This window comes from Scyliorhinus canicula, chromosome 9 (assembly GCF_902713615.1).
Source record: "Scyliorhinus canicula chromosome 9, sScyCan1.1, whole genome shotgun sequence".
Taxonomy (NCBI): Eukaryota; Metazoa; Chordata; class Chondrichthyes; order Carcharhiniformes; family Scyliorhinidae; genus Scyliorhinus; species Scyliorhinus canicula.
Window position 1 is genome coordinate 169,031,499 of NC_052154.1, and position 24,598 is coordinate 169,056,096.

General features: G+C 45.0%; 1 protein-coding gene across 1 annotated transcript in view; it reads right to left on the minus strand.

The window, feature by feature from the left end:
• Positions 1-19,113: 19,113 nt before the first annotated feature.
• Positions 19,114-24,598, minus strand: part of tmem41b (transmembrane protein 41B) — a 48,659-nt gene continuing 43,174 nt past the window's right edge. Inside the window, exon 7 of the mRNA XM_038808166.1 lies at positions 19,114-23,448. Within this exon, the coding sequence (XP_038664094.1) occupies positions 23,279-23,448 (170 nt within the window). The 3' untranslated portion in view covers positions 19,114-23,278. The remainder of the gene's footprint in view (positions 23,449-24,598) is intronic.

Below are 24,598 nucleotides of genomic sequence, written 5' to 3' on the forward strand. Positions count from 1 at the left end.
GGAGGCAGGACGGGGGGACACTGACAGTCAGGGACCTATACACGGACGACAGGATCGCAACACTGGACGAACTGACAGAGAAATTTCAGCTAGCTGGGGGGAACGAGCTACGGTACCTGCAGCTCAAAAACTTCCTACGAAAGGAGACAAGGACGTACCCACAACCGCCACGACAGACACTACTGGAAGACCTACTGGACGCAAGTATCCTAGAGAAAGGGAACTGTAGTGACATGTATGACCGACTGGTAGATAGGGACGACACCGTACTGGACGCAACAAGGAGGAAATGGGAGGACGACCTGGGGATGGAGATCGGGTGGGGACTCTGGAGCGAAGCACTGCATAGGGTCAACTCCACCTCCACGTGCGCAAGGCTCAGCCTGACGCAACTAAAAGTGGTACATAGAGCCCACTTAACAAGAACCCGTATGAGTAGGTTCTTCCCGGAGGTGGAAGACAGATGTGAACGGTGCCAAAGAGGCCCGGCCAACCACGCCCACATGTTCTGGTCTTGCCCCAGACTCGTGGAGTACTGGACAGCCTTCTTCGAGGTAATGTCCAAAGTGGTGGGAGTGAGGGTGGAGCCATGCCCGATAGTGGCGGTCTTCGGGGTTTCAGAACAGCCAGATCTATTCCTGGGGAGGAGGGCGGATGCCCTTGCCTTTGCCTCCCTGATCGCCCGCCGTAGAATCCTGTTTGGCTGGCGGTCAGCAGCACCGCCCAGAGCTGCGGACTGGCTGTCCGACCTCTCGGAATCTCTCCAAATGGAGAAAATCAAATTTGCCATCCGAGGGTCGGACGACGGCTTCCACAGAACGTGGGAGCCATTCATGCAACTGTTCCGGGACCTATTTGTGGCCAATGTACAAGAGGAAGAATAGTCGGGGGAAGGTAGCGGGAGGGGGGGGGGGGGGGGGCTACAGGTTCGTTACGGGGGTTCGATGGCTAGCTAAGGCCCAAAACCAAGCTAAATAAACATGTTGAGGGGGGGGGGGGGGGGGGGGCGCAGTTACTACTACGAAGATGCTTACCTGTAAATATGTATGTTAATTTTTGCGTGTTTGTTTTTGTTTGTTTTTTTTTTGTTTCTCTCTCCTAACAATTTGTAATTTGTTCAATATAAAATACGAAAACTGAATAAAAACATTTATAAAAAAAAATAAAACCAATATTTTCATCCAAGCATTTGGTTATCTTTTTTACTATGTCCTCAAGTGGTGTCAAATTTAGCTTGATAACACTCCTGTGAACTGCCTGGAACCATAATAGCTGAATGAGTGCCCACCAACAGGAGTGTGGAAGGATTAGGTGACTGGGAGAAGTCCATAATATTGGAGTAGATGGCAAATACGTGGATGTACGGCAGGCAAAAAATATATGGCCACGGTTTAATTCATAGAAATCATAGAACATTTCCAACACAGGAGGCCATTCAACCCATCATTCCATGCTAGTTGTGATGAGCTACCCAGTCTAATCCATCTTTCCCTCAGAAGGTCTGTCGCTTTGCAAGTAGAGGTCTATAGCTCTTTAAATAGACATTCAATTATTTTTTTAAATGTGGAGGGAGTTTTGACCTCAATTACCCTTTCAGGTAGTGAGTTCTAAGTTCCCATCACTCTCTGGATGAAAAAAATATTTCCTTATCTCCCCTCTAATCATTCTACCAAATATTTTAAATTCAAGCCTTCTTGGTTTTTGTTCCCTCTGTTAAGTTAAACAAGTTCTCCCTATTCACACCATTTAGGCTCCTGATAATTTTATGCACCTAAGTTAAATCACCCTCATTCTCCTCTGTTTGATGGAAAACAACCCCAGCCTAGCTAATCTTTTCTCATAGCTAAACTTTTCCAGTCCCCATAACATCCTTGTAAATATTTACTGTACCCTCTCCAGTGCAATCACATATTTCCTGTGATGCAGTGACCAGTTAGATACACAGTACTCAAGCTGTGGTCGAACTATTGCTGTATACAGTTCCAGCATAACCTCCCACCTCTTATATTCTGTGCCTTGGCTAATAAATGAAATAATTCCATATGCCTCCTTAACCACCTTATCAACCAGTCCTGCTATCTTTAAGAATCTGTGGACACACACTCCAATGACCCTCTGTTCCTCCATACCACTCAGTATCTACCATTTCTTTTGATTTCCTTGATTTGTTGCATCTCCCAAATGCATTCCCTCATATTTTCCAGATTGAATTCTAGTTTCCACTTTTTTGCCGAACTGAGCAAACCATCTATAACATCCTGCAATCTGGAGCTTTCCTTCTCAGCATGATAGCACAGTGGTTAGCACTGTTGCTTCACAGCTCCAGGGTCCCAGGTTCGATTCCTGGCTTGGGTCACTGTCTGTGCAGAGTCTACACGTTCTCCCCATGTCTGCGTGAGTTTCCTCCGGGCGCTCCGGTTTCCTTTGCTTCCTGCCACAAAGCCGATTTATAAACCCAGTTTTCCACTTTCTCTTGGATTCCAAGGGCTTTTGCTTTTTTGACCAGCATGACATATGAAACCTTGTCAAACGCCTTGCTAAAATCCTTGTAGACCACATCCACTGCGTTGCCCTCAGCAATCCCACTTGTCACCTCCTCAATAAATTCACTCAAGTTAGCCTGATATGACCATCCTTTAACAGATTCATGCTGACTTTCCTTGATTAATCTACGGCTTTCTAAGTTAAGCTTTATGCTGTCATTGTACAGGAAACCAGTGGGGTTTGGAATGCTGGTGATGCAGAATGCAATTTTTAAAGATACATTGAAGTTAGTGGGGGCTAGATTATGGAAATACTTTTTCAATCAGAGAGTGGTGGGATCTGGAACTCACTTCCTTAAAGGGTGATGGAGGCAGAGACCCTCATAACATTTAAGAAGTATTTAGATGTGCACTTACGATGTTAAGACATACATGGCTATGGGCCAAGTGCTGGGAAATGGGATTGGAATAGTTAGGTGGTTGTTTTTGACCGGCGCAGACATGATGAGCCAAAGGGCCTTTTCTGTGCAGTCTACCTCTATGATTCTACCACATTAATAGCACAACAAAAGTACTTAACTGGCTGTAAAGTGCGCTGCGACTTCCTGAGCTCAAAAAGGTGCAATGGAAATGCAAATTCATTAATTTAGTGATCTGGGATTGTATTCGACAAATTGACTTCGAAGTGATTCAGACTTGAACTGGGGTTGGATTAACAACGGGGATGAGTAAAGGCAGAAACAAGTCAGTGTGGGACGGAGTAGGCGTTGAATTAGTGGCAGGTATGTTAGGGGGGTGGAAAGTTAGTAAAGGATGCCGTCTTCGTAAGTGGATGTAAGGGAAGACAATTAACTAGGGTATCTAACGGGGCAGCACGGTGGCGCAGTGGTTAGCACTGCTGCCTCACGACGCCGAAGTCCCAGGTTCAATCCCGGCTCTGGGTCACTGTCCATGTGGGGTTTGCACATTCTCCCCATGTTTGCGTGGGTTTCGCTCCCACAACCCAAAGATGTGCACGGTAGGTGGATTGGCCACGTTAAATTGCCCTTTAATTGGAAAAAATGAATTGGGTGCTCTAAATTTTTTTAAAAATTAGGGTATCTGACAACAGGAATAGTGACTACTTGAATTTACTACTGACGCTGCTTTTATTGAACCATACCACAGCAGCGGGCAACATACCACAGCAGCGGGCAACATACCACAGCAGCGGGCAAAACCCTCAGGAAAGGAGCAAAAAAAAGAAAAAGAAACAGTATACGTTATGATTCATGTACTTTATAGAGATGTGAAGTTTTTCAATGCCATCTATAAAATCCATGGCGGTAGATACGTTTTTTAGGAAGTAAATTCAATGTTAATGACCATTTTTTCCCTCAGTAAATCAGTTTGAGTGACATAATTACAGGACAAATATATAATTTAGGAGGCAGTACTCATTTTCTTAGCCCAAAATAGATTGACCTTCCAAAACTATCACAAAACAAAGCTGTAAACATTTCTAATTTGATCAGCCTAACACCAGAAAGAAACTGAAATCTAGAATTTTGTTGAGCTCAGCAAACGTTATACTGTTGAAGTTATCTGGCTGATTAATTGCTTTGATTTTTCAAAAGGCTTAAATATTTAATAGCTTTGTACGAAAATACAAAATAAAGAAAAGAATGGAAAATGAAATTTAGAACAGCAATATGGCTATAAGGAAAAAGTTAGAAACAATGGATTTTGGAAATGTCACCTTGATTGTCTCTGGTCCTCACAGTTATACCTGCCAGCCTTTATCAGAGTCTACAATGCTATCTCTCAAATTTCTAGAATATTGACAACACTGGACAAGTTACTTCACCATAGAATCATAGAATTGTTACAACACAGAAAGAAGCCATTCGGCCCGTTGTGTCCCTGACAGCTCTCTGCAAGATCAACACACCTAGATTCAGTCCCTTGCCTTTTCCATGTCTGCATCTTATTTCTCTTCAGATAATTATTCAATTCCCTTTTGAAAGCCACGATTAAATCTACGTCCACCATACTCTCAGGCAGTGCATTCCAGATACTATCTGCTCGCAGCATAAAACCTTGGAGAACATATACTCCAGAGGGTTAGGATCAAACCCATTATTCTTGGGCCTTTTGCTTAGAACCTCTGTATTATTCCCCAATGGTTCACTGAAGCTGCACAGATCGAAATGTCCCAAGTTTCATTCCCCAACTGTGATGATTTTAGTTAACTGCAGTTGAGGCATTATAATTAACTTCATTGTCTCCAAGCCAAAGGCTAATTTACAGTTCGTGGGACACAGGAACATTGGAATTAGGAGCTGAAGTAGGCAATTCAGCCTGTCAAGCCTGTTCCACCATTCAATCAGATCATGGCTGATCTCTTCCTCGTCTCAAATTCACTTCCCCACCTATTGCCCAGATCCCTTTAACCTGTTTTTTAAATAAAAAATATATCTCTCTCTTTCTTAAAACCGTTTAATGATTCAGATTCCACCACATTATGGAGCAGCGAGTTCCACAAATTCACCACCCTCTGCGAGAAATAATTCCTCCTCATCTCAGTTCTAAATCTACCGGGCTGGATTCTCCGATTTTCAGGCTTGTCCTGATGCCTGTGTTGGAACAGTGGGGTTTTACCACTGAAAAAACAGAGCAAAACGGCCACCGATCCTCCGTTTGGCGGGGGGCTAGCAGGCAGGCAGCGTAGAGCACCTGGCTCTAGCTGCCGACACGGCCAGCGAATTGCTGGGTCCATTGCCGCGCATGCGCACGGCGGCAGCCTGCAGCGGCCGCGCCGTGCAACATGGCGCCAGCTGTGCGCAGACCCAGCCTGTCAAATAGTGCCCCCCCTTTGGGCGGCTTACGAACCCTGAACCACCCCCCAACTGTGCTCCAGCCTCTGCCAAAGCCCACCCCCCTGCCCGCGGACCGACTCTCCCCAGACTGTGGCGGCACTGGACTGCAGCTATGCCAAGTTCCCGGTAATTAATAGTATGAGAGACCCACGGCGTCGGGAACTCAGCCGGTCAGGGGCAGAGCATCAGGGGGAGGGCCTCCTGCAACATCCTGAGGCCTGATATGGCGTGCAGCGTACTTCTAGAGGGGGCTTTGGAGGGGGCGGAGCATATTTGTGCCGCTGCCCCTGATTTCGGTGCGAACGTTGATTCTCTGATCGATCGCCAAAAAAATTTCGCGGTCGGCGGCTAGAGAACCTCACTCACTGCCTCTCAACCTGGATTCGTGACCTCACATTCTAGATTTCCCCACAAGGGGGAACATTTGGTCTACATTTACTTTATCAATCCCATTTAGCATTTTATATACCTCCGATCCCCTCTCATCCTTCTAAACTCCTGCGAGTATAAGCCCAAACTGTTTAATCTCTCTTCATATGTTAACCCTTTCATCCCCGGAATCAATCTTAGAGAGCTCAAAACTGGACACAATATTCCAGATGTGCTCTCACTAACACCATATATTTCTCTATTTATATACTCCAGTCCTTTTGCAATAAATGCTAACATACCATTTGCCTTTTTAATTACGATGCTGTACCTACATACCAACTTTCTGCGATTCATGAACAAAGTCACCCAAATTCCTCTGCCCAGATGCATTTTGAATCTGCTTTCCATTTAGATAATAATTTGTCTTTCTATTTTTACAGCCAAAATGGATCACCTCACACTGTAAAATCTTTATCTCCTCTTCACCGCCTGCTTTCCCACCTATTTTAATAGCATCCACAAATTTTGTTGTATAACACTCTGTCCCTGCTTGCAGATCGTTAAGATTATTAACAGTTGAGGTCTGTGGCACACAGACCACTGTGGTACCCGCTAGTTACAGTTCACCAGCCAGAGGAGGGCCCATTTATCCCACCCTCTGCTTTATGTCAGTCAGCCAATCCTCAAATGAATCGAGTACTTAGAACATAGAACATTACAGCGCAGTACAGGCCCTTCGGCCCTCGATGTTGTGCCGAACTGTGAAACCCCTCTAAAGTCCTTCTGCACTATTCCATTATCATCCATATGTTTATCCAATGACCATTTGAGTGCGTTTAGTGTTGGCGAGCCCACTACTGTTGCAGGCAGGGCATTCCACACCCTTACTACTCTCGGAGTAAAGAACCTACCTCTGACATCTGTCCTGTATCTATCTCCCCTCAATTTAAAGCTATGTCCCCTCGTGCTAGACATCACCATCCGAGGAAAAAGGCTCTCACTGTCCACCCTATCTAATCCTCTGATCATCTTGTATGCCTCAATTAAGTCACCTCTTAACCTTCTTCTCTCTAACGAAAACAGCCTCAAGTCCTTCAGCCTTTCCTCGTAAGAACTTCCCTCCATACCAGGCAACATCCTTGTAAATCTCCTCTGTACCCTTTCCAATGCTTCCACATCCTTCCTATAATGCGGTGACCAGAACTGCACGCAATACTCCAAATGCGGCCGCACCAGAGTTTTGTACAACTGCAACATGACCTCATGGGTCCGAAACGCAATCCCTCTACCAATAAAACCTAACACACTGTACGTCTTCTTAACAACCCTCTCAACCTGGGTGGCAACTTTCAGGGATCTATGGACATGGACACTGAGATCTCTCTGCTCGTCCACACTACCAAGAATCTTACCATTAGCCCAGTACTCTGTCTTCCTGTTATTCCTTCCAAAATGAATCACCTCACACTTTTCTGCATTAAACCCCATTTGCCACCTGTAAGCCCAGCTCTGCAGCTATGTCCCTCTAACTTGTAGCATCTTTCTGCACTGGCCACAACTTCACCGACTTTAGTGTCATCTGCAAATTTACTCACCCATCCTTCTATGCCCTCCTCCAGGTCATTTATAAAAATGACAAACAGCAGGGGCCCCAAAACAGATCCTTGTGGTACATCACTAGTAACTGGACACCAGTCTGAACATTTCCCAGCAACCACCACCCTTTGTCTTCTATCAGCTAGCCAATTTCTGATCCAAACTGCTAAATCACCCTGAATCCCATGCCTCCGTATTTTCTGCAATAGCCTACCGTGGGGAACCTTATCAAACGCTTTACTGAGATCCATACACACCACATCAACTGCTTTACCCTCATCCACCTGTTTGGTCACCTTCTCGAAGAACTCAATAAGGTTTGTGAGGCACGACCTACCCTTCACAAAACCATGTTGACTATCTCTAATCAAATTATTCCTTTCCAGATGATTATACATCCTATCTCTTATAAACCTTTCCAAGACTTTTCCCACAACAGAAGTAACGCTCACTGGTCTATAGTTACCGGGGTTATCTCTACTCCCCTTCTTGAACAAGGGGACAACATTTGCTATCCTCCATTTTCTGGCACTATTCTTGTAGACAAAGATGACTTAAAGATCAAAGCCAAAGGCTCAGCAATCTCTTCCCTAGCTTCCCAGAGAATCCGAGGATAAATCCCATCCGGCCCAGGGAACTTATCTATTTTCACACTTTCCAGAATCGCTAACACCTCCTCCTTATGAACCTCAAGCCCTTCTAGTCCAGTAGCCTGTATCTCAGTATTCTCCTTGACAACATTGTCTTTTTCCTGTGTGAATACGGACGAAAAATACTCATTTAGCACCTCTCCTATCTCCTCGGACTCCACGTACAATTTCCCACTACTGTTCTTGACTGGCCCTACTCTTACCCTAGTCATTCTTTTATTCCTGACATATCTATAGAAAGCTTTAGGGTTATCCTTGATCCTACCTGCCAAAGACTTCTCATGTCCTCTCCTGGCTCTTCTTAGCTCTCTCTTCAGAGCCTTCCTAGCTAACTTGTAACTCTCAAGTGCCCTAACTGAACCATCATGCCTCATCTTTACATAAGCCTCCTTCTTCCTCTTGACAAGTGTTTCAACTGCTTTAGTAAACCATGGTTCCTTCGCTCGACCACTTCCTCACTGCCTAACAGGTACATACTTATCAAGGACACGCAGTAGCTGTTCCTTGAACATGCTCCACATTTCCATTGTGCCCATCCCCTGCAGTTTTCCTCTCCAGCCGATGCATCCTAAGTCTTGCCTCATCGCATCATAATTGCCTTTCCCCCAGATATGGCTCTAGCCTTGCAGTATATACCTATCCCTTTCCATCACTAAAGTAAACATAATCGAATTGTGGTCACTATCACCAAACTGCTCACCTACCTCCAAATCTGACAACTGTCCTGGTTCATTACCCAGTACCAAATCCAATACGGCCTCACCTCTTGTTGGCCTATCTACATACTGCGTCAGGATACCCTCACTTTACCCCCAAACTTTACCCCCAAACCCCTGCAATCTCATCTTCTGGTTCAGTCTTTTATGTGGCACCTTATCAAACGCCTTCCGGAAGTCTATATGTACCACATCCACAGGTTCCCCATTATCCACCGTGCTGGTTACATCCTCAAAGAACCTCATGCTCACCTTCATTTCTGGGGCACCCCCCACCCCGAATCTCATGCCCTTCCCGACCCACCCATCCTCACCCCACAGAATGCAAAGGCGGGAACCACAAAAATACACAAATTGATCACTTTTTAAACCGGCAAGTCTAAGTCATCAGATAATTCATCCATACTTTTGGATGAAGATGAATGTAGATTGTGCAGCTCAGTACTTCGAACTTTTAAAAGTAAAATGACAAACTGAGTTTTTTGCCTAGCTTCGTACCTTGCCTTGCCTTCAATTTTCTGCACTTTTGACATCCAGATACACAGTGTCACTTCATATTGCGAGAGAAACTAATCTTGATTTGAATGCAGTGTCTGAAAGAGCAGGGGCGGAATTCTCCATCCCTGCTGCACCCATTATCAGGTGTTGCGCATCCCCGCTGGCAGCATGATTCTCTGTCCCACAGCCAGCCAATGGGGGTTTCCCATTGTGCGCACCCCACGCCATTGGGAAATCTGCGGGCACGAGTGCGCTGCTGTGAAATGGAGGATGCCGCTGACGGAGAATCCAGCCCCAGATGTTTTCACAGTTAATCCCATGTTTTTAATCAGCTTTAATTCAAGCTCTGCAAAAATTGAAATGAAAAAATTGAAAATCGCTCATTGTCACAAGTAGACTTCAAATGAAGTTACTGTGAAAAGCCCCTAGTCGCCACATTCCGGCGCCTGTTCGGGGAAGCTGGTACGGGAATTGAACCATGCTGCCAAGGGCCTGCCTTGGTCTGCTTTCGAAGACAGCGGTTTAGCCCTGTGCTGTGAAGGTTCAGGTTGTGAAGCCGAAGGAGATTACAGAGATAGGGCAAAGCAATGAAGGGATTTGAAAGCAAGGATAAGATTTCAAAGTCAAGACCGGAAAGCAATGTAGGTCAGTAAGATTAGGGTCAATGGTGAATAATTTGTACATAAGAACATACATTGAAAAGGTAACCGTTAATTTGAGAGAATTGAATATCAGAGAAAATGCTTTGCAGTATGTCACACTTATTCTATTTATGAGGCTCAGCAATATATGCATAGCAGGTTACTGTATATTAGAAGGAATGCTGTACATCATATATATAACCATATTATAGAAATTGCATCTATCAGTGAATGCTTTATATCACAGACGTTTCTGTGCATTGCAGAGATCCCTTAGTGAGCTTGCTCTATGTTAGAGAGATTGTTGTATAGAAAACAGAATGCTGTATATCAGAGAGAGTGACGTGCACCAAATGGAATGTGCTGTACATCAGATACAGTGTTTACATCAAAGTGCAAAATATATATCGTTCCGATTTCTGTATCATACAAATTGCCATATTTGAGGGAATACTGTATAAGAGATTTTTGTAAACCTCAAAGAATGTGATGTATGCGTCCCTCCAACACACAATCGATGGCCTGGGGAAGAAAATGGAGGCGCAGGAAAAAAGAATCTAGGACCCCAAGAGAGACCCCTTGATGGACCAGTGCCAGGACTTTTGCTCTGGAGACAGAGGTGAAAAGGTTGGTGGCGGCCCAGGGGAGTCTGAAGGGGAAGGTCGAGGACCAGGAGAACAGGTCCAGTCGGTAGAACATTCGAATTGTGGGCCTGCCAGAAGGCATCGAGAGCAGAGACCCGACAAACAATGACCCAAATGCTGGGCAACCTAGTCGGGAGAGAACTTGACAGGGCACATGGTCGCTCAGGACGAAGCCCAAAATAGGGGAGCAGCCGAGAGTGATTATAGCAAAACTGAACCGATACCAGGATTGGGAAAGGATCCTGTGGTGGGCCAGGGAATCGAAAGCGAGCTCGTGGGAAGGAGACAGAATCTAAGTCTGCCAGGACATTGGTGCAGACGTGGCAAAAAGAACTGAGTTCAATGGGGCAAAATTGGCGCATGACCAAAGTGAGGTGTGATTTGGCATGTTATTCCCGGCCAAAGTAAAGAACATTGCTTCTGTTAAGCAAACGATTTTGTGCGGACTAACGACCTGGACAGAGAACAAGCACGGCAGCGATGAAGGGGTGTCAAGAGGAAGATTGCTGAAAAGAGACAGAACCAGACACTATAGTCTTTGTGTTTGCGTGAGACTGTACTGCCTGATTCTGAACAGAAAGACTGGGTGCTGGGGAGAGCGAGGACAGGGAAAGCAGGTGAGGGGGCGGAGAGGGGAAACAGTCAGGGAACACAGGCAAAGGACTAGATCAGCCCTGGGAGGGGACCCACTGTACTAGCAGGGAGGGCTAGCACACAAAGACAGGCAGTAAGAGGGGCCGTGGCACACCTCTCGGGAGAGGGAGTGCCTGGCCAGATGGCATATGGAACAGAACGGGGAAAAAGAGTTGGCAACTTTTATAAATTTTGAGTACCCAATTATTTTTTTCCAATTTAGCGTGGCCAATCAAACCTAACCTGCATATATTTCAGTTGTGGGGGTGAAACCCACGCAGACACGGGGAGAATGTGCAAACTCCACATGCAGAGTGACCCAGGGCCGGGATTCAAACCCGGGTCCTCAGCGCCGCAGTCCCAGTGCTAACCACTGCACCACGTGCCGCCCCAAGACTTGTCAACTTGATTGGCTTGGGATGGCAGGGAGCAGGAAATAAGATGGAGCCGCAAGCAGCCACTTTGGAAGGTCCAAAACGAAGGGAGACCCCGGAGTTCAGGGGCGCACTCACGTGGCATACACACAGTTGGCAACCATGTTGGGTGCCCCCTGTTCAAAAGGAAACCCCGGAGCACAGGGCTCGACCTCATGGTCGAGGACGGCCCCCTAGCAAAGGGAAGCCCCGGAGTGCAGGGACGCGTCCACCAGGTGAGTATGGTTGATCCCGCAGGACCAGGGGTGGTGTCAGAAATCCCTCCCAGGATAGTCACCTGGAATGCAAGGGGACTTAACTGTCCAGTGAAAATATCCAGCGTCTTCTGCCATTTAAGAAGCCTGAAGGCAGACAATCTTCCTGCAGGATTGGATTGGACTTGTTTATTGTCACGTGAATCGAGGTACAGTGAAAAGTATTTTTCTGCAAGCAGCCCAACAGATCATTCAGTACATGGGAAGAAAAGGGAATTAAACAAAATTCAAGAAAATACATAATAGGGCAACACAAGATATACAATGTAACTACATAAGCATTGGCATCGGATGAAGCATACAGGGTGTAGTGTAAATGAGGTCAGTCAATAAGAGGATCATTTAGGAGTCTGGTGACAGTGAGGAAGAAGCTGTTTTTGAGTCTGTTCGTGCGTGTTCTCAGACTTCTGTATCGCCTGCCCAATGGAAGAAGTTGGAAAAGTGGAAAAAGAGACACACAAAGAACAATACAGCACAGGAACAGGCCCTTTGGCCCTCCAAGCCTGCGGCGATCACGTGCCCTATCCAGACCAACTGCCTGTATCCTTCTATACCCCGTCTGTTCATGTGCCTATCCAGATAAGTCTTAACGGTCGCTAATGTATTTGCCTCAACCACCTCACTTGGCAGTGCATTCCAGGCCACCACCATTTTCAGTGTAAAAACGTCCTCCGCACATCTCCACTAACGCTATTCCCCCTCACCTTGAAACCTTGTAATTTTCAATTCTGCCTTGGGGAAAAACATCAACTGTTCACCCTATCTATACCCCTAATAATTTTATAAACTTCTCTCAGGTTGCCCCTCAGCCTCCATCTCTCTAGGGAGAACAATCCCAGTTTAGTCAGTCTCTCCTCATAGCTAATACCCTCCATACCAGGCAACATCCTGGTAAACCTTTTCTGTACTCTCTCCAAAGCTTCCACGTCCTTCTGGTAGTGCGGCGACCAGAACTGGACACAGTATCCAAATGTGGCCTAACCAACGTTCTATATAAGGGCAACATAATTTTCGAGCTTTTATACTCTATACCCCGTCCTATGAAGGCAAGCATGCCATTTACTTTCTTTACCATCATTTCCACCTGTGCTGCCACTTTAAGGATGTGGACCTGCACGCCCAGATCTTTGAGTCTGTATGCTTCTGATGTTTCTGCCATTTATTTTATAGCTCCCACCTGAATTGGATCTACCAAAATGCATCACCTCGCATTTGTCATAGTTAAATTCCCTCTGCCATTTCTCTGGCCAATTTTTCAGCCCATCTATATCCTGCTGTATACTCTGACAATCTTCATCACTATCCGCAACTCCTGCAATCTTAGTATTATCCGCAAAGTTGCTAATCAGACTCGCTATGTTTTCTTCCAAGTCATTTATATATATTACAAACAGCAGAGGTCCCAGTATTGATCCCTAACGAACACCACTAGTTACAGACCTCCATTCGGAAAAACACCCTTCCACTGCTACCCTCTGTCTTCTATGGCCAAGCAAGTTCTGAATCCATCCAGCTAGTTCACCCCTGCCCCATGTGATTTAATATTTTGCACCAGCCTGCCATGAAGGACCTTATCAAATGCTTTACTAAAGTCCATGTAGACAACATCCATAGCCCTGCCCTCGTCAATCATCTTTATCACCTCCTCAAAAAACTCAATTAAATTAGTGAGACATGACCTCCTCGTACAAAACCATGCTGTCACTAATAAGACCATTCACTTCCAAATGTAGATAGATCCCATCTCTGAATCTTTTCCAACAATTTCACTATCACTGACGTCAAGCTCACTGGATTATAATTATCCAGGTTATCCTTGCAACCCTTCTTAAATAACAGTACAACATTAGCTATCCTCCAATTCTCTGGGATCTCATCTGTGACCAACGAGGACACAAAAATTTCTGTTAGAGTCCCAGTGATTTCATCAATTGTCTCCCTCCGTAATCTGGGATAGATGCCCTCTGGCCCTGGGGATTTGTCTACCTTAATGCTTTTTAACACACCCAGTACTTCCTCCCTCGTAATAATGACCTGTTCTAAAGTGTTTACACATCTGTCTGAGACACCACCAATCAACGTGTCCTTCTCCTTTCTGAATACCAATGCAAAATACTCACACCCGAGGGAAAAGGACAGACTGCTGGTAATAAAGGGCTGGGTGAGACAGATGTACCATTCATGCTACGGGACAAGGGAGAGGGGCTAGGGAAATAGCCATACTGATTAGTAAGAGCATGAGGTTTAGAGACCAGGACAGCTACGGACCAAGAGGGACGGTACGTCATGGTCAGCGGTGTCCTAGACGGGGAACCGGTGGTACTGGTAAATGTGTGCGCGGGTCCAACTGGGATGACACACTTTGTAAATAAGACCATGGCGGAAATCCCTGACATTGACACACACCGAATGATTAAGAAGGCGACTAACTGCATACAGGACCCGCTGACCGACCGATCAAACTCCAGAATGGGGAAAAAGACAGGCATGGCTAGGGAACTGGGAACATTCATGGAACAGATGAGGGCGGTGGACCCATGGCGGTTCCTGCACCTGGCGAGAGTTAATTCTCATTCTTCTCACCAGTCCACAAGGTATACACCAGGATCAAATTCTTTGCAGTGGGAAAATCGGTGCTTCTAGGAATAGTAGGAGTGGAATTCTCCGCGATAGCCATCTCCGACCACGCTCCACACTACGTGGATGCGAGGTCAGAGTCAGGCCGTGCCCAACGCCCCACATGGAGTTTGGACACAGACCTCCTGGCCGACAAGGCCTTCTGCCAGAAAACATCACAGACCATACGTGACTAACAACCAGAACAGGGAAGTCTCACCTTCCATGTTCTGGGAGGCACTAAAGGCTGTGATCAGAGGGGATCGCTACAAGGTGGGCAGAGACAGGGAAGAGAGGGCGGCCAGGTTACAGCTGATTGACTCCATCCAGGAGGTCGACAGAAAGTACTCCAAGGCCCCGACCGTAGAGCTTCTGGCGGAGGGGAAATAGCTACAAATGGACTTTAACTTGCTCTTCACTAGGAAAGCAGTACACCAACTCCGCCAGACACAGAGGTCCTTCTACAAAGACAGAGAAAAGGCTGGCCACCTACTGGCTTACCAGCTGAGAAAGCAGACAGCCATGAGAAATATAGCACAGTTAAAAGACAGCAGAGGCAGACTGGTAATGGAACCAAGAGGTCAATCGGACATTTGAGACCTTCTACCGAGGGCTGTAGATATCCCCAACGGGGATGAACAGTTCGATGGACTGGACATGCCAGTTGTGGGGTAAGACGGGCTGGGGAGAACTGGAAACACCAATAGATCTGGGAGAAATCATGGAGAACATCAGCTCCTTGAAGGCGGGGAAGGCGCTGGGACCTGATGGGTTCCCGGCAGACTTCTATAATAAATTCACACCAGCCCTGACCCCCACATTAAGGGACATGTTAGTCAACTTTCTGGCGAGGGGCACCCTGCCTCCTATGCTAACGCAGGCCACAATATCGCTTATACCCAAAAAAGACAAAGACCCAACGGAATGCGGCTTACAGACCCATTTCATTGCTGAATGTGGATGCAAAGATGCTTGCAAGGGTACTGGCCAAAAGGCTGGAAACTGTATGACAGAGGTGGTCGCAGAGGACCAGACGGGCTTTGCCAAGGGTAGGCAGCTTACTGCAAACATCAGGCGGCTGCTGAATGCAATAATGATCCCCCGGGGAGAGAATACCAGAGGCAATCGTCTCTCTGGATGCAGAAAACACCTTTGATAAGAGTCGAATGGAAGCACCTCCTCGAGGTACTGGAGCGGTTTGGGCCAGGAGCAGGATTCACCTCCTGGGTGAAAATCCTGTACAACGTGAGCATTCAAACCAACACCACCAGCTCTGAAGTGCCTCTGTGCAGCTGGAGGTAAAGGCAGGGATGCCCACTGTCCCCACTCCACTGTTTGCCCTCGCAATTGAACCCCTGGTGATCGTTTTGCGATACACAAAAAGCTGGAAGGGCATCCAAAGGGGAGGCAGAGAGCACAGAGTCTCAGTCTATGTGGATGACCTGCTCGTCAATATCTCAGAACCGCAGGAAGGCCTGAGAGCAATCATGCAGCTCCTGAAAGAGTTCAGAACCGTCTCGGGTTATAAACTTAATCGGGGCAAGAGTGAGGCATTCCCGGTGAACCCAAACAGGGAACGGACAGAGCTGGAGGGACTCCCATTCAAATTAGCCAAAAACAAATTTTGCTACCTGCGGGGAGGGTGCAGGCGATCAAAATGAACATTCTGTCAAGGTTCCTTTTCCTGTTCAGATCAATACCGACCTTCATCCCAAAGGCCTTTTTCCAAATCATAGACAAAATGATCATGGCATTTGTGTGTGAGTTGGGGGTGGGGTGGGGGGAGGAGAGGGTGCAGAGCCCAAGAGTCCCCAAATCAACACTGCAGAGGAGAAAAGACTTGATACTTCCAAACTTGTAATTGTACCACTGGGCAGCTATGGCAGAGTGAGGGGATGGATATGGAATGGGTTCGGATGGAGGAGTCCTGCTGCAAGGGAACGGCCCTCCAAGCCCTCGCCATAGCAGCACTCTCACCACACCCTCCCCCCCGACGAAATACACATCCTGCCCAGTGGTGGTAGCCACACTAAGGACGTGGAATCAGATGAGGCAACATTTCAGTCTGACCGAGATGTCCCCAATCTGCAGAAACCACAAGTTCCCACCAGCCATGCTAGACACCTTCTTCAGAAAATGGAGACAGGACGGAGGGACACTGATGGTCAGGGACTTCTACATGGGGGACAGACTGGCGACACTGGGCAAACTGATGGAAGAGCTGGAACTACCGACAGGAAGCACTTTCACTGCAAGGAGACAGTAGGATACATCAGAGTCCTGGGAACCACATTACCAGAGGACCTGATAAACACGGACAGTAAGGAAGGGGGAAACCGTGGGAAAATCTATGTACAGCTACTGGACAGGGCGAGACTGCCACTGGACAAAAATGGGGAGACGAACTGGGGACAGTGGGCAGGGGACTCTGGAGTGAAGAACTGAGCAGGGTTAACTCCACATCCTCCTGCCAAGGTTCAGTCTTATGCAGTTCAATGTGGTGCACAGAACACACCTGACCAGAACCCGAATGAACAAGTTCTTCCCAGAGGTGGAAATGCGAATGGTGCCAGAGAGGCCTGGCCAACCACACCCACATGTTTTGGGCCTGTCCCAAACTTGGAGGGTTGTCCCAAGGCAATGTCCAAGGTTGTGGACTGAGGGTGGAGCCGTGCCGAAGAGTGGTAATCTTCCTGATATTCAAACAACCAGAGCTACACATGGGAAAGAGGCCGACGCCCTGGCTTTCACTTAGCTAATCGAACGCCGAAGAATCCTGCTCAGCTGGCGATCAGTAGCACCACCCACAGCTGCAGGCTGGCTGGCAGACCTGGCGGAGGTTCTCCATTTGGAGATCAAATACACTATCAGAGGGTCGGAGAAAGGCTTCCTCAAAGCATGGGGACAATTCGTCAGCCTGTTCCAAGACCTGTTCGAAGCCAACAGCGATTAGAGGAAAAAGTGAGAGATGGGAGTAGACAGACAGGAACACACAACTCTGGGGGGAGGAAGAGAGGAGGGAACTCAGGGGAACTACAGGGAGAAGTACAAGGAGAGGGGGCAGATGCCCCACGCCCAAAACCCACAAGGCAGGCAGCAGAAAACATAAAGGGCAGGAGGGGGGGAGGAGGGGAGAATAGGAGGTAGGGACAGAACACCCTGAACAGAGAAGGGGATACCAAGGAGGGGCTGGGGGAGGAAAGCGTACACAAGACACACAATATCGATATGTATACAAGAACCACACGAGCTGTAAATATTAAATGTAAAGTATTATTGCGTATAAATTGAAAATACCAATAAAAGTATTTTTTTAAAAAAAAAGTGTACATGCAGAGTGCCTGCTCACCGCTGCCACTTCTGGCCGGGAGACTTTACACAGCCTCATTTCCTTCTTATTTAAAAGGCGGCAGTGGCAGCCATTATCAATACAAATGCAGGCAGCAGCATTAGGCGCTTTTCCCATGATCGGATCAACCGTGGCAACGGCATGACCCTTCTGACACCGACCTGTATGCCGTAACCGGACTTTGAAACAGCCTGCTCTACGTGACTGCAGTGTTGTTTTATTTTCCATTTCAAATTCACTGTTCATCTTGTTAACTTCCAATACTCCTAACAGTCTGAGGGCCCAAACACTCCTTCTAGGTGATGCAGCATTTCTCTAGCACTTCCTTCAATTTGGTCTCCTATAGGTTGGGGTGACTAAACGTAGACTGGGTGATTCTTTTGCTAAACACCTTTACTCCATCCGTAAGCATGACCCCAATCTTCTTGTTGCTTGTCATTTCAACTCAGGATCTTGCGTTCATGCCCACCAAGACCAGCTGCAATGCTCCAGTGATGCCCAATGCAAACTGGAAGAACACACCTTCTGATGAGGCACTTACAGCTACCTGGGCTCTACATTGAGTTCCACAACATGAACTTTCCCCTCTATCTTGAACCATGCCCCACCCCCTTTTGTTTTTTGGTTCCCTTGGCCTGATCTAACACAGCACCACCTCTCCCCCACCTTAAGAAGTCTTACAACACCAGGTTAAAGTCCAACAGGTTTGTTTCAAACACTAGCTTTCAGAGCACTGCTCCTTCCTCAGGTGGACTGGAGTCCAACGCTGGCATCTCCACATCATAGCTCCCCCACATACCACCTGTTGTTCAGCTTTGCTCCCACTAAGCACTGACTTTGTTCTCCTATTAATACATCTGCCATCTTACCTTTTTTCACTATTGGCACTCTTCAGTTCTTAAATGACACTGACACCATTAACACTCACTTCGTTTCATGTCCATGACACTTTTGTCAAACTCTTTGTTCTGACCTAACCCTGTCCTTATTTTCCTGCCCCACCTCCTCCAACATGTAACTAATTACATTTCTACCTCTCTCTCAGTTCTGAAGGATGATGTGACTCAAAACTTTCTATAACTTTTTAATTTGTTTAGGGGATGTGGACGTCGCTGGCTTAACCAGCTTGTCCATCTTTGGCCTGCTGCAATATTCCATTGATGCCCAATGCAAAGTGGAAGAACTGCTCACCTGTTTCTCTCCACAGATGTTGCCAACCTGCTGAGATTCTCCAGCATTTTGTTTTTATTTATTATTGATGCTCCAAAGTGACTTTGATGTGATTTGTAATTGTTTGAGGATCTCACAGGTCTTGCTGTGGCAGGTAGTTAGTGAGAGGGGGTAAAGTATAAGATTCATGCTTCAGTGGCATAGAAATAAGATGTTTATTCATTGTTCATTTTAAAACCTACCTGGAAAAACATTTATTCCACTACTCAGGATACATAATTTATGTGATACCTTGATGCAAGGTGGACAGTTACTATTTATCTACATAAAAAACATTTACTCGATGCTGTGTTTTCATGAATAGAATTTAGACGAACAGAGCCCAAAATGAGCTGCTAAAATGTTACTTACTTTTGTCAGAATTAAAGATCATAAACCCATAAAGCTATTAGATAAACAGGAAATCCACAGAGAATGAGTACATAGACATTTAATTCATGCTTTGAATGATTATTCCTTCAAGTGCTTCTGATAAAAAATCTATGCAATAGTAAGAGACAAGTAGATAACAGTAGATGGTTCAATTCATTCAAGCTTTCTTTTGAAACCAAATATAAAAAATAGGCATGAGGCAGGTTATTATAGTCAACATATTTCTTGATCAATATATTTTTTTTTAGTGTCAGGATATTTTAAACTGTACCTTTTTCTTTTGAGTTCACAATAAGACAACAAATGATTACAGTGATAGAATGCAAGCAAGGTTTCATCTTGTACTTCCTCTCTGAGATGAGCTTGCCTGGGGTTGTGAAATTGTCGGAAACGTGCAAGCCGACCTTCCACATTATTCACGTGTTGCCAAACAGTAAAAGCAAGATGCTCTTATATTTTAAGACACCTGCTTATTAAGGGTCAAGGACACCGAGATGGGTTTCACCACAATATAAAAACAGCTCAAGGTTGGCACTGACTGAGAAATTCAAAGGCCAGATATCAAGCTCTTGCATGTAAAAATAGCAATTTAGATTATTCAGGCAAGTGATTGAAAATAAATGCCCGGAAGTACCCAGAAACCTTAACTTGACAGCAATATTTCAGTGCTCAGGAAGGAAATAAAACAACATATGATAATATTCATAATTTTCTTGGCACATCATGAGATATTGCACCATATCAAAGCAATTGCATACAAGTCTTTAAGTAATTCGGAAGCAAAATGGAATGTTGGCCTTTATTCAATGGGAGATGGAATAGAAAAGCAGGCAAGTCTTGCTTCAACTGTTAGGGCATTGGTGAGACTGAATCTAGAGTACAGTGTACAGTTTGGCCTCCTTACTTAAGGAGGGATACATTTACATTGGACGCAGTTCTGAAAATAATTATTATCACAAGTAGGCTTATATTAACACAGCAATGAAGTTACTGTGAAAAGCCCCTTGTCGCCACATTCCGGCACCTGTTCGGGTTCACAAAGGGAGAATTCAGAATGTCCAATTCACCTAACAGCACGTCCTTGGGGACTTGTGGGAGGAAACCGGAGCACCCAGAGGAAACACACACAGACACGGGGAGAACGTGCAGACTACGCACAGATAGTGACCCAAACTGGGAATCGAACCTGGGGCCCTGGCGCTGTGAAGCCACAGTGCTAACCACTGTGCTACCGTGCCTCCCAATGAAGGTTCACTGGGCTAATTCCTGGGGTGAAAGGATTGCGTTATGAGGAAAGATTGATGAGGTTGTGCCAATACAGGTACACTATCTCAAAACTAGCAACCAGATTTTGGATTGTGCCTGTTTTCAGGTTGGGCGGTTTGGGCAGGCTCAAGGGTCACTCGGATCACAAGGCTCGCAAGGCTGATGGCTAGTCCGTGTGCAACCACATGAATGCAGCATCTAGCCAACCAGCCAGTCGGTTATTTTACTGTTGTAATAATAATAAAAAAAAGTCATGCATGACAGCTTAAAAATTGTTCTAATTTTTGGACCTCGCCAGTTTTAGGATAGCACGGTTTGATTGTACTCATCTGAATTTAGAATAAGGTGATCTTATTGAAAGATTAGATTTTGAGGAAGCTTGACATGGTAGACATTGACAAGGTGTTCTCCCTTTTGGGGAATCTAAAACTAGAGGACACCGTTTAAAAAGGAGTCACCCATTCAAGATAGAGATGAGAAGAAACTTCTGTTGAGTTTTTGGGATTCTCTTTCTCAGAGAGTAGGGGAGGCTGAGTCATTGAATGTATTCAAAGCTGAGTTAGACAGATTTTTGATCACAAAGAAGTCAAGGGTTTTAGGGATCAGGCAGGAAAGCGGAAGGAAGGTCACAATCATATTAACCACAATCTTATTGAATGGACAGGCTCGATGGGCTGAATGGCCTATTCCTGCTCCCATTTATGATCTTGACCTTTTATCCACACTGTGCTTTTTTGAGTTTGTGGCGTAACACTTCAAGACCAATTGCCTACTAATCTTCATTATAACAAAACAATACCAACAAGGGCTTTTCATTCATTCACGTCCAGGCTACAATAAAACTACTAATTATAGAAAATTAAAACGTTGCTTATTCTTCTCCAATTCAGTGCCTGAACAGGTATAGTGATCAAGGGCTACCTTGAAACTCTGCCCATAATTCACAATTCTGATCCATTTGGAAGTGACAATCATCAAAAGCACAACATTGTTCATTCTAGAACGACATCTGGTCATACCAGATTTGCACTCAAATTTCCTTGCAAGTGGTGACATACACAGAAGTACCTCTACATCTGCCACAATCAACGTAGAATTTGAAATGCAGGTGCTTTTAACTTCAATATCGTCTCAAAAACCCTGGTTTTAGAGAAGTCTTGTTAGCCGAGCTGGTGTTTTTTGGGGGTAGACATTTAGTCAGAAATTATTTTTCCTCGTTACAGAAGCCAATGAGCTCGTTTTGTATTTCAAGCAGTCGGATATTTTGTTTTCAACAATTGCAGTTTTAAAAGCAATGAATGGGATGATGATTGATGTTGTGTAAGAACTATAAGTCAGAAAGAACTTGGACATTGCTTCGATAGAATATTTGGTTTTTTTATGTGATCCAAAAAGACTTTGTTAATTAGTGATAATTCAGGTTCACTGTTCGAGATATACAAGACAGCAGAATTATACTGCTAACTGTTAAGCATCAGTTATCTTCTGTGATCCTATTTCAAACTACTTACTCCATAGGGGCCCTTCAGTTATATCTTGATGAAGCACAGAACATTCACCCTTCCCCCATAGGTGTTGCCAAACTGCAACTTAGTATTTTCCAAACAACAACGGCCTGCTGTGGATTTCTTTCCTCCCCTACATCAGTGCACAACTGCCCCACCCCACCACGCTGCCAACTGTGACTCTGAGGGGCGATATTAGCCTCTACTTATTATCTCCTTCAAATCACTAAACTATCAATTCACCATGGGGCATACCTTATTACATTTATGATAATACTAGGTGTTCAGCATCACCATGCCACCTAGAGGGCATTTTATTACTAACAACAGTACAGAACAGAAACAATAAAAACCATTTTCAAAAAACATGTACAAATGTCTACAATGCACTTGAGGCATTATGTTTCTTGTTCTGATTGATCTTTACAGAAACTTATTTATTAGAATATAAAGCCATATCATACCACTTTAAACAACAAATAGCACACTGAGTAAATACAGAAATAGTAAAACAGCCTTCATCTAATCAAATAATTGCACAACAATGTTAAAACAGTTGATATTATGAAACCATTTAGGAGTCAAAAGCATGTATGATACAAATAATCAGATGCTAAGAATGTGCGTGTTTATTGCAGTGTTATTGTTCTTAATACTGTTACAGGCATAAGATTGCAGACTATTTTTTTTATAAACGTGAAGGGCCCTGCACAAATGCTTCCAACTACATGCAACCACTGCACAGGTTGTGTTTAGAACATGAAAGGCTGTGGAAATGAGCTGAATGTAATATATCTGGATTTGGGAATGGCTTGCTGTTATTCCATCATGTGCTCAGCCCAGCTCATTACATTCAGCAAAAAATTTTGTTGTGAAGAATAAATAGAAAAACAGAAACGCCATATATATTTCTTCGAATCAACATCCATTATAAGTGACCTAGACAATGGGAATTAAAAGGGAAACTGAAAATGTTATGATCAAAGAAATTATGCAAGTCACATTTTTGGAGTGGGCATATTATTAGAAAAACTAAAAGCAATTAATTTATCTCTGAAATATAACCTTTACTACAATCCCACTTAGTGGACATTCACTATACCTCATGTAACTGAAGGTAACAAAGGCAAATTTTGAGACAAGATGTAAAATTTACTTTGGTTATGAAAACGTTTCCTTCAGTTTTTTCTGAAAAAACACTGGAAGGAGGGAGACTATTGCCAAAATCATGAGAACGAAGACAGAATTCCAGGAAACAGCCTCTCCTGCCGTGGTAAGTTGGTAAAGGGTTGTGCCAGCTTTAATAGCCACAAATGATGGAGGGGCTACACCTGAAGGGAAACAAAAAGGAGTTGTTCAAGATTTTCTTTAGTAGCCTAGAATATTCATGTCATTTGAACATTGCGTTAACATTTTAATGGTTTGGGTTATTTTGATTAACATTGTTTCAATTCTCCCCAAGAGTACAGTAAGCCATGCAAGTCAGAAGTCATCAACGTCCCTGCTGAATTAACAAATCTCAGGTAGGGCAGTGTTAAAGAACACCAAGCAAATTCCGTATTTCTAAGACATGATGGCAGAAAACCTAGTGTTCTTAATTTTTAACCAAATGCTAGAATGTGAGATAAACGTCTAGCACACGGCACAGAGGACCCGGGTTTGATTCCGGCCCCAGGTCACTGTCCATGTGGAGTTTGCACATTCTCCCCATGTATGCGTGGGTCCCACCCCCACAACCCAAAGATGTGCAGTTAGGTAGATTGGTATGCTAAATTGCCCCTGAATTGGAAAAAAAAGAATTGGATACTCTAAATTTACTTCTAAAAATATATTTTTTAAAAGTCTGGCATGGCCACAAGATATGGCTTAGTCCTTTGAAGTCCACATTCAGCTCGTATTACATTGCCTTTGACACCAAAATTAACCAACTTGCCTTATTTCTGTTTGAGGATATAAAATTTAAAAATATTTGCTTGGCTTTCGCCTTTCCATACTTTATCACTTCCTTCGAACTCAAGGAGTGGACATTGGCTTTCCAGCAGGTGTGTCAAAATTGGGTTCCCTTTGGCTTGTAAATCAGGAAAGTGACTCAGGTGCATCATTTTGCCGAGGGTCACAAGAATTGCTTTATTGTGCCAATTAATTCCGAGACCAACCCACCCTTGAATGGCTTCAGCAATATGACCACTGCACATACACAAACTACCAGCTCCACTTTCCTGTATAAATACAGGCAAAAGAGACCCCATCCACTTTCAAATCAACCATCTCCAGAATCCTCAGTGTAAAAAGCATTCAAAGAGTAACATGCATTATTTAAAGTGAAGGGTAGAACCGGGCAGAGAAAAGCATGACAGAACAACTCTTCCCACTTCTTGGCTGGCACCTTCTCCTCAAAGAATTGCTACAGCACAGGAGGCCATTTGGTCATTCATGCCTGTGCTGGCTCTCTAGAAGAGCAATTTACCTAGTGCCACTCCC